The following is a 13259-nucleotide window of genomic DNA, read 5'->3' as shown; positions in this document are numbered from 1 at the left end:
TTATTTATTCACCATACAGCTTGCAAAACAAGAACATTATAGTCCAATTCCCCATTGCCTTTTACAGTCCATTAATAATGCTCACTGGTACAGCACATTGCATTGCCACAGCCCACGAAACATACGTGCTAATTATAGAGCTGATTTGCAATTAAAATATACATAAACTAACAGTCTATTGCACAACAGATTCAACTGCAGTAGCTGGATATTCCAATCCAGGAACTTGGGGTTTGAATCATGCATTGTGTTTCTGAGATTTTTTTTTTGCCTGCTTTTGGTCTATCTCAACAAGTGATCTTAAATGTGCCATGGGTTTTAGGGTAGGTAGGATGCCAGGCAGAAATCCTTAAGCTATTTGGTGCTGTCTGGAGAGAGGTGCTGTGTTGGTAAGAGCCTTGGCGTATGCCTGCAAATGAAACATCTTTGGGAACAGATGGGATATCCGGGGCCCTTTGAAAAAGGAGGTGGTAAAGCAGCAGTTGTTTGATGGATGGTTGCTTTGCTGCAGGGAAAGGCACAGACCTGGAGCCCACCAGCCAGGCAGAAGGAACAGATGGGAAGAAACATGGCACAGTTTGAAGGCTCCTTTGCATAGGGAAATTTCCTGAAGGATAAGCAGAATGAATTAATGCATAGTGGCCATTCAGCACTATCTCCCAGCGTCTGGCTAGGCTTTTATTTGGCTTTAAACCAGAACTGTGTTAAACCAGCAGTGCCAAAGAGTGGATTTTTCCACTCCCAGGTTTGAGCAAACCCACAGGAGAGAGGGGCTGCAGGCAGGCAACCTTGGGCTGGTGTCCTGGTGGTTCTCTGGAGCTCTAGAGCCCCATCTGGGACTGCTGATCTCAAAAGCAATAGGAAAATGAATGCATTCTATCTTAGGGCTAGCAAAATACTTAATACCCAACTCTTGTGCTCGTTTTCTGTGCTCCCTGCTGATTTCAGCATGTGTTTCCCAACGTGGTGAGATGCAGTCAACTGAATTAATGCGAGTGTTGTGTTGAGTAACCAACAATATTCTGAATTAACCTGAGGTTCCGTTAAGCTCTTAAGCCACTTGTGTGGCTCTTTGAACACGCACAGTACTACAAAAATGCTAATGGAAAACGAATCAGAGCTTCTTCCTGAACAAAGAAACACTGTCTGAAGCAGTGGGTTAGAATCATAGAATCGTTAAGGTTGGAAAAGACCTCCAAAGGTCACCAAGTCCAATCATCAGCCCATCCCCACCATGCCCACTGGGCCATGTCCCTCAGTGCCACAGCTGGGGCCATGCAGGCAGGCAACCAGGGCAGAAAGCAGAAGCACGCAGGGCGAGGAAGAGCAGGGTACTGCTTGGCAGCACACTCCCCCAGTGACATTTCCCTTCTATCATGAAAGCTGTCACTTTGGGCATCTTGCCCATGCTCTGGGCTTGCCGAAATGTCAGCCTTGAGCACCAGAGAAGGGAAGAAAAGAAGCAGTAGGGAATAACACACAGCATGCACGAAGCACCCACAAGCATCTTGGGGACCGTGTCCCAAGGACTGAGGTATGTGTCCTCCCCAGCATCCCAAGGAGAAGAGTTTTCCTATTGTGCCACAGTCCATAGAATCAGAGTGGTTTGGGTTGAAATGGAGCTTTCACGTCATCTAGTTTAACACCCCCTCCCCCCCCAGTATGAGCAGGGACACTTTCCACTAGACCAGGCTGCTCAAAGCCTCATCCAGCCTGGCCTCAAGCTCCTCCAGGTATGTGGCTGCCACAGCTTTTCTGGACAAGCTCTCCCAATGCCTCACCACCCTCATAGGAAAGAATTCCTTAAAAATATCCCACCGTACCTACAGGCCATAAAAGTGAAACCCCTCCCAAAAGGGAAAACACTTCTTAGAGGTCTCCAAGCTCTTCTAACACCATGCAAGAGGGACAAGTGGCCTTAAATAAATCTGATTACATTTGCTCCCACTCAGCAGAAATTCACTAAAGAATGCCTTTAAGAGATTAAAAGGCACTTCACCACTAATTCAAGGCTCACCAAACAACCAACACATTTGTCTCCCCATAGGGATCTTCAGCCTTACAGCAGGACCAATAGAACCGTAGAATGGCATAAGTTGGAATGGACCTTGAAGTTCATCTAGTTCTAAGCCCCTGCTATAGACAGAGTTGCTAAAGGAGGGTCTGATTGGCAAGTTGCCTTCCCCACCAGAACCCACTCCCACCACCTTTGAAGAAACGCCTACTGGCACCAGTCAAACCAAGACAGCCTGGCACCAGCGAGCCCTACTCCACTAGCATTGCATAATTAACCTCGAGTGTAGCGAGCCCAGGAAAGCCAAATGGCAATTACACATCTCATTGGAGTTTAGATGCTTTCTGAAAGGCTCAAATTAATCCCAGTTAGCTGACTGGGCTCCTGCAGCTCTGTTTTTTTTTTTTCCCCCACCTCAGGCAGTTAACAGAGACAATACTTAACATAGGGAAAGGCAAATACTCAACACCTGTCCCCAGCCTATCACCCAAAGCACCACAGCTGCCCAGCAAAACACCACTTACCACTCCTTTAGTTTAAACCCCACTTGTTTTTTGTTGGCTGGGCACTAGGAGACCAGTTCAAGTCCATTCTTACCACCAGGGATTCATTCCAGGCTTCTTAAAGAGTAATTGCTTTCCAGGGGATCTCAGCTTCCCCGCACACATTTACAGCCACAAGTCAAGAGTCTTACTAATACATTCATGCTGATAAAGCTCAAGTGCTCATTCAAAGCTACAATAGTCACTGAAACATTCAGAACTGTTTCCTGACAAATCCAGGACCTTAATTACCCAAGGATCTCATAACAAAAAACAGCCAACCAGCAACCCTAAGGAACTCCTCTTAGCTCTAATTAAAGCTGCCTTCAAAAAACAAACAAACAAACAAAAAAAACCAAACATTTAACAACAATGAGCATATCACAGAGAAGTAATCAATCATCCCTAACTGCATAGAAGATAACAACACAGCTGAATAAATTCAGACCTTCAACATACATCTAAAGACAAAGGACAAAGACCTCCACAAACTTCTGGCACATTAGTGAAAAGACAATAAATAAATAAAAACAAAATAAAATAAACCATTTTACTCACCAGAGCTCAGCCAACTCCTTCCTTCTTCCACCCTGACTCTTCTAGCAGCTTCTCTTCTCTGTGCCGTGCATTTAAAGGCCATCAGCACCCAGCTGGCACCCACAGCAGCTGCTGAGCCCTCCCCCCACAGGTGTTTCCCATCACAGTCCTCCTCAGGATGCACAGGGCCATCAGCTGCACCTGGCTGCATGCACTCTGAGTGGAGTCAGAAGTGAGGTGTGGGTGTTAGGGCAAAGCAAACATGAGCGAGTGATAAAGGGGAAAGCAGGGAGGAGGAAAGGTGGGTTTTGTTCTGTTAGCATATGCAAGATGGCAGTTGCAGGCCTGTGCCTGGTATGAGACTTGCCAGTTGGGAGAGGCTAGGCAGCACAGCAGGTCTTGTTCTCACCCTGTGGTTACCCCAGATACTCTTGGTCAACCCTGTGTCCCAGATTGTTGCTACATAAGGACATATCCACACCACCCCTGCATGAGAAGAGATACCACTGTGTCCCTTCCAATCCTATCTCAGCCCACTGCAGCTCTTTGTATCATTCTTGTCCGTCTCCATCCCCAAGCATCTCCTCCCTCCCTACAGAGGCAGCCTGAGGGGAAAAGGGTGAGGCAATGACCCCAAAATTGCTTTTATGGATGCCATAGCAAGGAGAAGACTGGACAAGACCTTAGGCTTGTCAGGCTCTAATGAATCAGGCCCAGCCCCTCTACTGCATCTTCCTTGTGCTGGGTGAGAAAGTAGCTCCTACCTGAGGATTCACTCTGAGTACAGGCAGGAGAAATGTTCATGGTTTGTGGCTATAGACCCACACCCCCCACAGTCAGTCGGTGAACTTGTCTCCAAAATCATCCTCCCAGACAAAGCAGCCTGTGATGCTGCACTTCTAGTCTCCTTTTGGGTACATCTCTTCAGCACACCGTGTTAATGGTTGTTCCATTGGAGCCACCCGATGCCACCTGGCCATTGACAGCCCCATCTTTGGTGGTCTTCTCTGAGACTAAGATGGGTTTGTGTCTCTCATGCCTGGTAATGGCTGCTTCAATTCCCCTGAGACACAGTTGCACGTCCTCCCGAAACGAGGGGGTGTACAGTCCGTAAATGATGGGGTCAGTGCATGTGTGCAGCAAGCCGAAGAGAAAGAAGCTGTGGTTGATGTACTCAGGCATCCTCTGGATCATGGCCGGCTGGAACCAGTACCACAAGCCCAGGAGGTAGTATGGGGTCCAGCAGATGATAAAGGTGGCAACAATCACAATGGTCATCTTGAGAGTCTTCATGCGTGCCTTGGAGATGTGGTCATTTTGACTTCTTATCAGACCTGTTGGGGAGAGTCAAAAGGACAGCGGGAGGTGTGAGAGAACAAGGAGAATGTAACGACCAGTGGGAATCCCAGAATCCTGCTGAACCCTAAGGACCTGCTTACTTTTGTTGATCTTTAGCTGCTTACTGATCTCCCAAATGATTCGGACGTAGCAAACAATCATGATGCTCAGGGGGGTGATATAGAGGGTGGTGAAGGTGAACATGTTGTAGACAGTTTCTTCCCAGTGTGCTCGGAAGCTGCCGTGAGTAACGCACTGTGTGAAGTTCCCTCCTGGGACCGTGTGCAGGTGGAAAAGAAATAGCTGAAATCAAGAACCAAATCACAACTCAGAGAAGCTCTGGGGCAGGACACACACTGCATTCAGGCAGTGCTTGGGGCCAATGCATGCAGCTCCATGTTATTCTCTTGGATCATGTCACTGTCACAAGTGAGAGGAGATCACTGCCTCTCCATTCCCCTTGGGAGGAAGCTGGAGGATACTATGAGGAGGCTCCAGTTCACCATAAGGCCACCCCTCAGCCTCCTTGTCTCTGGAATGAACAACCCAAGGGACCTCAACCACTCTTCAGTGCACCAAACACAGCTAAGCCAATCTGGCTATGGTGGAATCCATGGACTGGGATGGACTAGTTGCAAAGCCTGTCTGGCCATGGTGGGATCACAAATTGGGATGGATTTGTTGCTGAAGCCCTTCTCCAACCCAACCAGCCCAGTAACCCCATAAGGAAGCCACCCAGCCCTACCTGGGGTGATGCTAGCAGCACACTGCCCAGCCATGCAGCACGCAGCAGCAGCCCATTGCGGCGTCGGGCACGGGCAAAGGGCTGGAGGACAGCAGCATGCCGGTCCAGGCTGATGACCACCAGCACCAGGGCAGCTGCGTACATGGCAAAGAGCTTGAGGAAGTTGAGGAGCTTGCAGGAAAGGTCTCCGCCGTACCACTGCACAGTCACATTCCATGCTGCATCCAAGGGCATCACTGCCACCGTCACCAGCAGGTCAGCCAGCACCAGGCTGAGGATCAGTGGCCGCACGTGGCACTTCCTCCTCTTCCTCAGCAGGCTGCCCAGCACTGCTGTATTGCTGCACGCCGCCAGCAAGAAGAAGATGGCCGTGATGGCCACACGCACCTTTGCTGCCTGCGTGAACCGGGGCTCGACCCAATTCTCCGGGCAGTGAGCAGCCGAGGCGTTGGTGACCCCCTCCGTGGTGGGGTGATGGGGCAGTTCAGCTTTGATTAAAGCAGCTGTTAATTAGAAAGAGATCTTAGAATTATTAAGGTTGAAAAGACCAATACGATCATCTAGTCCAACCATCAACCCATGCTTGTGAGTGCTCTAGACCACATCACTCAGTACAACATTTATCCTTAGATCAGGAGAAGATGGGATATGCAGTCTGATAGCAATCAACCCTAGCTCTGCACTGCCCATCCATGTGATGCTCATTTGGGCTGCCTATGTGCCCTCCCCAGCTCTCACTCAGCCCCCTGTAGCTATAGCAATTGCTTGCCCAGATGTATTTTTAGCTTTCTGCAAGGCAGTAGCGCAGCTGGGGAGCGGTGACTGCAGCCATAGGATGGCACATCCTTCCTTTGCAAGTAGATTTCAACCTTTTAAAAAAACCCCACAGTGCTTCCCATTAGCAACTTAACGCTTAATGGTCTGCCTCCATCCATGGTGCCAGGTCCCCTGTGCCCAGCTGACGAAGTGCCTCTGGTTTGATCTAATTGTCCCTTTATTCCCAAGCACAGCCAGCTTGGAGACAGCTTGCATTTCAAGGGCAAATGCTCCAAACTCTCATGCACACAAGCATTAATGCTCCCCACTGCCAGGAGGTCTCTGAGCATCCTGAGAGCCTTCTGGTTGCCAATACCCAATTAACGCATTCCCCACCTTGAAACGATTTGCAGAGACCAACATGTTCCCCCAGGGAACTTGTCCATCCCACCCAATGTGTCTGTGGGATGGAGACACCGATGCCCTCCTCCAGTCCCTTCGCTATATCCATCCCTTTCCTCCCCAACACCCAGAAAGCAAGCAGAGAAAAGAAACAGCAGCACAAAGTCCCAAGCCATTGCTGTCCACGTGGACTAGTCCCAGCAGATGGGGACGTACCTGGCACACACATGCCCTGAAGTGAAGAAAAATGCTGCCCGTCCCCGCAGCAAGTCAGGCAGCTCCAGTGCTGAGCATCCGTGCGTCTGCACAGCCGGCAGCTCACTGCTATTAGCAGAGATGTATGCAGCCTCTGGCATCTGGAGAAGTCAACGCCGACGCAAACGCCTGCAGCAAACCTGGAGGTGGGCACCCCTGCCCTGCTGGCTTAACGAGCGATGCGCTTTTAGTCCTAATGAGCCGGCTGTGGGAGCGGAGCTGATGGATGGCAAGAAGTGGCCAGCGCTCAGGATGTTGTCTGTGGTATTGTGACCAAACGTGGCCCCCATCAGGGACCAGTGCCAGCACGCACCGCATCGGTTTTCTATAAATACAGGGAAATGAGTTAATTATCACCGGGGTTGGTGATGAGCTTCCTGTTGCTCAGACAACCGGGAGCTCGCAGCCCACACGGCCATGTGCGCACCCAGCGATGCTCCGCCACTGGCTAAGTCCGTGTGAGCCCTGAGGTGAGCCCAGGTGTGTGCTGGCCTGGAAATACCATAAGGAGGGATTAAACCCAGAGGGGAATTTTGGTCATGTTGCCGCTTTAATAAATAAACTCATTTATCTCTGCTTTCCCAATTCCCATCTCATTATTTTTTGAGTTTATTTCAGCGTTTTAGTGGTAGGCTGACTAGATGATATTAGAGGTCTTTTCCGACCTTAATGATTCTATGATGACTCCATGATCACACAAAGTCCCAGAGTGGACAAAGAACTCATGGGGGCTAAAAAACCATAAGGCTGGGGCTCGTTTTCCCTCTCTGTGGTTTCAGTCATGCTGCCTACCATGGCAGCGGGTGGCTCACCCAGGGTTTTGGGTAAAAGCAGCACGTGGCAGAACCCTGAGATCCAGGACATGCACAGCTTTTATGGGACTACATCCAGCATTTTACACCCTGCGTCACTTCTGCATCCAAAGGGAAAGAGAAAAGCAAAGCCACCCCCAAAATGCCAGCCCATGGGGACGGAGGGAGCTTGTCCCCAAAGACCCAAAGCCATGGCAGGCAGAGCGGCAGGGAACAGTCCCCACTGGCTCCTTACCTGGCATGGATATCCGTGAGGAGAGACTGCTCCTGGGGCAGAAAAAAGCACTGAAAGCACACAGGAGCTGGGTTCGAGCCCACTCATGGCAGCAGCCTTCTCCTCTGGACAAAGCGGAGAGGAATGCAGCCCCACATCTTGATTTTTCCTTTCACTTAGCTCTTTGCACCTGCACTAAGGCAATTAAATAGTGGGTCAGGAATGCATTCCCTGTTTGTCCTCCCTCCTGGCCAGCTGCCCCTTTTCTGGAAATGTCCTCCCGACCCCAAATGCATGATGCAAGAGAAGGACAGGATTTTTCCTGGGAACCATCCGCCTCACTCATGCCACAACAAAGGTTTTGATCCCTGTTCAGAGAGGATTTTTGCAGCATGCCATCATGCAGCCATGTCCTGGGCATGCATTACTAGTAAGACATTTTAAGGGTGTGGTCCCTTGTTAAAATGACTATTTTTCCCCATTTTTTTTATTTTTCCAAAATAAATCTCCTGTGTTTTCTTTCTGTTGTTGTTGCTGCTCCTCTCCCTAAAGGTCAGCTGCCTGCAAAGCGCTGGTTTAACCATCACATTGTTGGGCAGCAGGACTGGGAAGCAGCACTGCTGGGCTGTTCCCATACAGCCCCCACTGGGCTGGGACGCTGTCCTGGGACCACAAGGAGCACGGGATCACCTGCAGCAGAAGCGCAGCTGGAGCACGTTTTGCATTGCACATCCCGTATAAACTGAGGTCTTGCAGACCCTCATTCCCTGCCCTTGTGCAGGTGCTTTTGGCATCTCTGGATCCCTGTTTGCTCAGAAAGCCTCACCCTTCAGACTCTCAAATGCAGACATTTTTCTTCTGGTTCTTCTTTTCCTCCTCCAAGCCCTGAATTGTCTCTGGAGCAGCTCGTCCAAGGAAATTCTTGTCTCATACTGGACTTGAAACAGAAAGTCTAGTCAGGGACATCTGACATGCAGTGTTTTTGTGAGTAAATACCAGTGTCCATGAAGTCATTTCCCGGGGTTAGAGATGAGCTCAGCCCTGGAATGGCTTCTGTTCTTCCCCAAAGTCCACAGCAGACAGTGTGTGGCTCCCTGCTCTCCCCCTGCTCACTAAAAACAGCACTGTTTGCTGAAATATTCACCGCAGAAAGCAGCGAGGGGGTCGTAGGACACCTGTGAGCCCCTCTGCAAGGGGTGGTTGAATATATACGTTGGGTATGACCGTGGCAAAACCACAGAGCAAGAAGGCTGTACCCAATGGGGTGCACACAGCTGTTCGCAGACATCTTTACAACTTCTTTGGGTGTTTCTTTGTACAATAATTCTCTGTTTCTGGATTCAGAGGTGCTGCAGCACTCAGACCCTTCTTCAAGTGTGTTGTGCCTCTAAGTATCGAGAAAAACATGTTCTCAATGGTCAGTGTCCCACCAGAGTGGTTGGTTTTTGGTAGCCTGGTGCTGCTGAGCTCAGTGAGCCGTGGTCAGTCATTCCTAGCGATGTCCATAGGGAGGATGGCAGGAAGGTGAGCAAGCTGACAAGGAGGATGCTTTCCCTTCACACCCACCCTTCGCCATGCCTAAAATGGATGAGAAAGGTGAATTGGTTTCCGTAGAACAAGCCTCAAGGTGTAGTCCATCAGCACATGGATTTGGTGACCTGCCCAGTGACCTTGCTGCCCGACCCTGGTATTTTTCTTGAGCTGGAAGAAGTGATGAAATCCAAATGTTTTCATTGTGACTAACCTACGGAAGCGAACAATTTTGCTCTTGGTTTTGGATGGGTTTTGGTGGCTCTCCTCCTCCTTGTCTTCCGTGCCCTCTTTCATCCATCCTATTTTTACTCTCTGCTTCCATCACCTCCCATCTCTTCCTGCTGGCCGTGTGCATCAAACACCCTCCTCTCTCTCATGTTCCCCGGGGTGTTTGGACCCAAATCTGATGTTTCTTACGGGAAAAGCTGTATCCACAGGATGGAGCTGAGCCACAGAACTCACCATGGCATCCTCTTTCCCTCCTGGGGAGGACACAGTGCTGCTTTTTTGGGGGTTGCCATTTGCAAATCCATTCCCAGAAGGCACTGTGGGTTATCCAGATGATGCCAAAGAGCAGCTCTTGGCGCTTGATGCTCCAGTTCATGAAATCCTGACAGTGCTTTGCCAGCATCAATCAGCTGCCACCCTCCCTGCCTTGATCTGATCTAGAGGGAAAAATGGAGCAAGAAAAATTATGAGTGAAACAAAGGCTACCGCCCCATCACCTTCCTCCAGCTGTGAGTGCATCTGATTCTGAAGCAACTGCCTGTAAATAAGAGCAATAAATTATAGATTTCTTCAGGACTAATTAATTGCTCAAGTCAACACAGGATGATCTTTGTAAGCAGAAAACCAAACACCTGGAGGGCTGTGGGTTGGAGCTCTGCTACTGCCTTTCCATTGCATGTTAAATGTCCCCATTCAGAGCCATCCAAGTGTGGTCCCATCGCACCCTGCCTGGCACCTCTGGATTGCACCAATCCGGCACCACTCGCACTGCAGGTGTGGGACAGGAAGGTGCTGGCTGGGACGTGCAGTACTCAGAGGGCCATGGTTCAGTGGGCATGGTGGTGATGGGTCAATGGTTGGACTTGGTGATCTTTTCCAGCCTTAATGACCCTGTGACTCTATAAAACAGTTGCCATGTCTTGTGGTGTTGAGATGAGTCATGCTCAGCAAAGTGATTATAAAGGGATTTGCTGTTGAGACTTTCTGATGCTCTTGGAGCAACCTCCATCTCACCTCTTTGGAGGTATGATGAGGAAGGAGCGAGCCCAGTGATGGCCATGACATCAGGAGAGACATACTAGGGGACCCTGTTGACCCCAAGACCACTATGTTGTGCCCATTCTGCAGTGCTTTCTGCTCCTGTTTCCCAGATGTGGGTGGATGCTCCATCCCTGGAGACATTCAAGGTCAGGTTGTTCAGGGCTCCAAGCAGCCTGATCAAGCTATAGATCTTATTTTGGAAGGGACCTCAAAGCCCACCCTGCCACAACCCCTGCCATGGTGGGGGCTGGGTGCCCCCCCCAGCTCAGGCTGTCCTGTACCCCATCAAGCTTGGCCTTGAGCACCTCCAGAGATGGGGCATCCACAATTTCTCTGGGCAGCTGTGCAAAGGCCTCACTGGCCTCTGAATAAAGAATTTCTTCCTAACATCTAACCGTTTCTTCCTAACATCTAACCTATATCTCCCCTCTGTTAGTTTATAGCCATTCCCCCTTGTTCTGTCACTTTCAGACCATGCAAAAAATTTGTCCTCCTCCTTCTTATAAGCTCCTTTCAAGCACAGTAAGGCCACAATGAGGTCTGCCTTCACTGAGCCTTCTCTTTTCCAAGGTAAACAAGACCAGCTCCCAAGCTTTCTTCATTTGAGAGGTGCTTCAGCCCTTTGTTCATCTTTGTGGCCCTTCTCTGGAACTGGAGATGTCCCTGTCATTGCAAGAGAAGTTGGACCAGATGACCTTTAAAGGCCCCTTCCAACACAAACAATTCTATAACTCTATTCTATCAATGCTGCAGGTGGAGCCTGCACTATGGGTTCAGCCCCTAAATGAATCCTTCCAGGGGGAAACACCAGATTGCTCCTTCTTGCCTAGCCACAGCCCATAAATCCTCATCTGTGTAATAAAAACAAACTCCAGTAGTTCCTTCTTTGGGCTCTTTCCCAAAGCTTTTAGGCAGCTGGAGTTTGCTTTTGTGCTGATGAAGCGGTGGAGGAGGGCTTAAGTGAAACAATATTGTGGCAGCTGAGAGGTTTGCTGGTGGTGGTTCAAACCTCAGCGCTAAATTCAGGGACCCACAACACCTCCAAAATTTCATCCAGCCCATAAACAGGGACGGTCCAAGTCCTAGGATGTCAAAACAGGATTTAAAAACAACAGCTCCAGCTCTGCATCAGCCACCACTGGAGCACCGCTGGGAGCCAAGTGCTTAGCGAAATCCCAGCTCCCAGCTCTGAGAACACACAGCCTTCCCCAAAGCACTTGGGATGGAACAAAGTCATCAATCAGTTATTTTCACTCCGATCTCTGTAAACAGGAGCAAGTTCAGAGACACAGAGCAGGGGAAAAAAAGTGTCAGCTCTTTCTGGTGTCATGGGCAGAGAGGAGCAGTACGCGGCCCCACTGGTCCCTTGTGGACTTCACAGGGTGCAAACCCCACTGACCCTCAGTGTGGTGCAGTGATTTTGGTGATAGTCACTGTGTTGGGGGTGTACTGGATAGGAGGGGAAGCACAGACAGCTGGGTGAACATCATGGCCACATTTTCCCCTGGTTTGGGCAAGAGAAGAGCGATGGACATGCCCTGTGAAGGAGTGTGGACAGGGAAGTGGAGTCCTACTGCCTGTATCGTGGTCCTCGTGCACTACTGCATCTCGGCACTGGGCTGGGGGAAAGCATTCAGCATGGCAGCATTCCCATCAATACACTATTGTTTTCTAATTACACATCAGTGAGCAAATCATGGAAAAAACTCTGTAAGAGCCAGCTGGGTCTCCCACGGTTCATCATGGTGTGGGGCGGGAGGGGAACATGGCCTCTCCAGCCCTTGGCTTTGTGCAAGGAAATGCCAGCAATGGATAAGCAGATCAAATAATCATAGAATCAAGGTTGGAAAATACTTCTAAGATCATCCAGTCCAAACACCCACCTACCACCAATATTATCCACTAAACCACATCCCTAAGTACCACATCTACACGTGAGAGCTGCATCCCCCATGGCTATGGGCAGCATCCTGCCTTCCCCTGAGCATCCCTGGGCTGCGATCAGCCCAACCTCGCACCAAGGCAACCCCTGACCTGGCTGCTCCTTGCTCGCTGGATAAACATTCTACCGCTTCTTGGCAAATCCCAGCTTGTTTTCTTCTTTTCCCTTGTAAACAGAAACAGGAGTCAGCGCCGGGCACCACCAATTAATTTTTATGTGACACTGATCAATGTCCTCCTGCATTGCTCCCTCTGGCAGCAGGGCCGGGAGGGATTACTAAGAGGGCAGCCTGTCCTATTCTGTCCTGTCCCCATCCTGTCCCTGTCCTGAATGCACACTCCATGTTGTGCCATGCTGCAGCAGTTATGGCCCCCCCGCAGGTGTACGTGCTTGCACATGGCTCCAAACCTCTTTCTGTAGAGTTCTATGAGGGGGGGGTCTCACCGGGGGCTTTGCCAGTTGTCCCCATGGCTCAAGTGAGATGAGGGCACACTGACTTGCAAGGAGGGTCACAGCGAGGATGGCATCCTGCCTCTGCAGCTCTGTGCTGCTCCATAGGATCAGAGAATCAGAGAATATCCCAAGCTGGGAATAACCCACTGGGACCACTGATCCACCTCCTGCATCCATGCAGAGCCACCTTAAAACCATAGAATCACTAAGGTTGGAAAAGACTGCTGAGATGCCCAAGTCCAACACCAGCTCACCCCCTACCATGCCCACTGACTGTGTCCCTCAGCACCACACCTCCACGGTTCTGGAACACCCCACCACTCCTTGGGCAGCCTGTGTCAGTGCAGCTCTTTCCAAATCCTACTCCTGAGAAAGGTGTTCCAGAGCTGCCTGAACTCTGGCTCAGGGCAGTGCCCACTGCCTAGGGAGCATTCCATGCCTACTGCA

The 13259-nt window shown here is 50.2% G+C and overlaps 1 protein-coding gene across 3 annotated transcripts in view; it reads right to left on the bottom strand.

Annotated features, from left to right (window-relative positions):
• LOC100542183 (gonadotropin-releasing hormone II receptor-like) overlaps positions 1–13259 on the bottom strand; it is a 37830-nt gene that overhangs the window by 24137 nt on the left and 434 nt on the right. For 2 of the 3 annotated variants that reach the window (XM_019619572.1, XM_019619574.1), the window contains exons 2-5: positions 6551–9813; positions 5177–5679; positions 4533–4734; positions 3115–4427 (exon numbers count right to left, since the gene is read on the bottom strand). In XM_019619572.1, coding sequence (XP_019475117.1) covers positions 4018–4427; positions 4533–4734; positions 5177–5679; positions 6551–6563 — 1128 coding nt within the window. In that variant the 5' untranslated portion in view covers positions 6564–9813 and the 3' untranslated portion in view covers positions 3115–4017. Of the gene's footprint in view, positions 1–8; positions 608–3114; positions 4428–4532; positions 4735–5176; positions 5680–6550; positions 9814–13259 lie in introns of those variants that run through there. The other variant, XM_019619573.1, reaches the window with a different exon arrangement.

This window comes from Meleagris gallopavo, chromosome 12, assembly GCF_000146605.3.
Source record: "Meleagris gallopavo isolate NT-WF06-2002-E0010 breed Aviagen turkey brand Nicholas breeding stock chromosome 12, Turkey_5.1, whole genome shotgun sequence".
NCBI lineage: Eukaryota > Metazoa > Chordata > Aves > Galliformes > Phasianidae > Meleagris > Meleagris gallopavo.
This window is presented reverse-complemented; position numbering and strand designations above follow the sequence as displayed.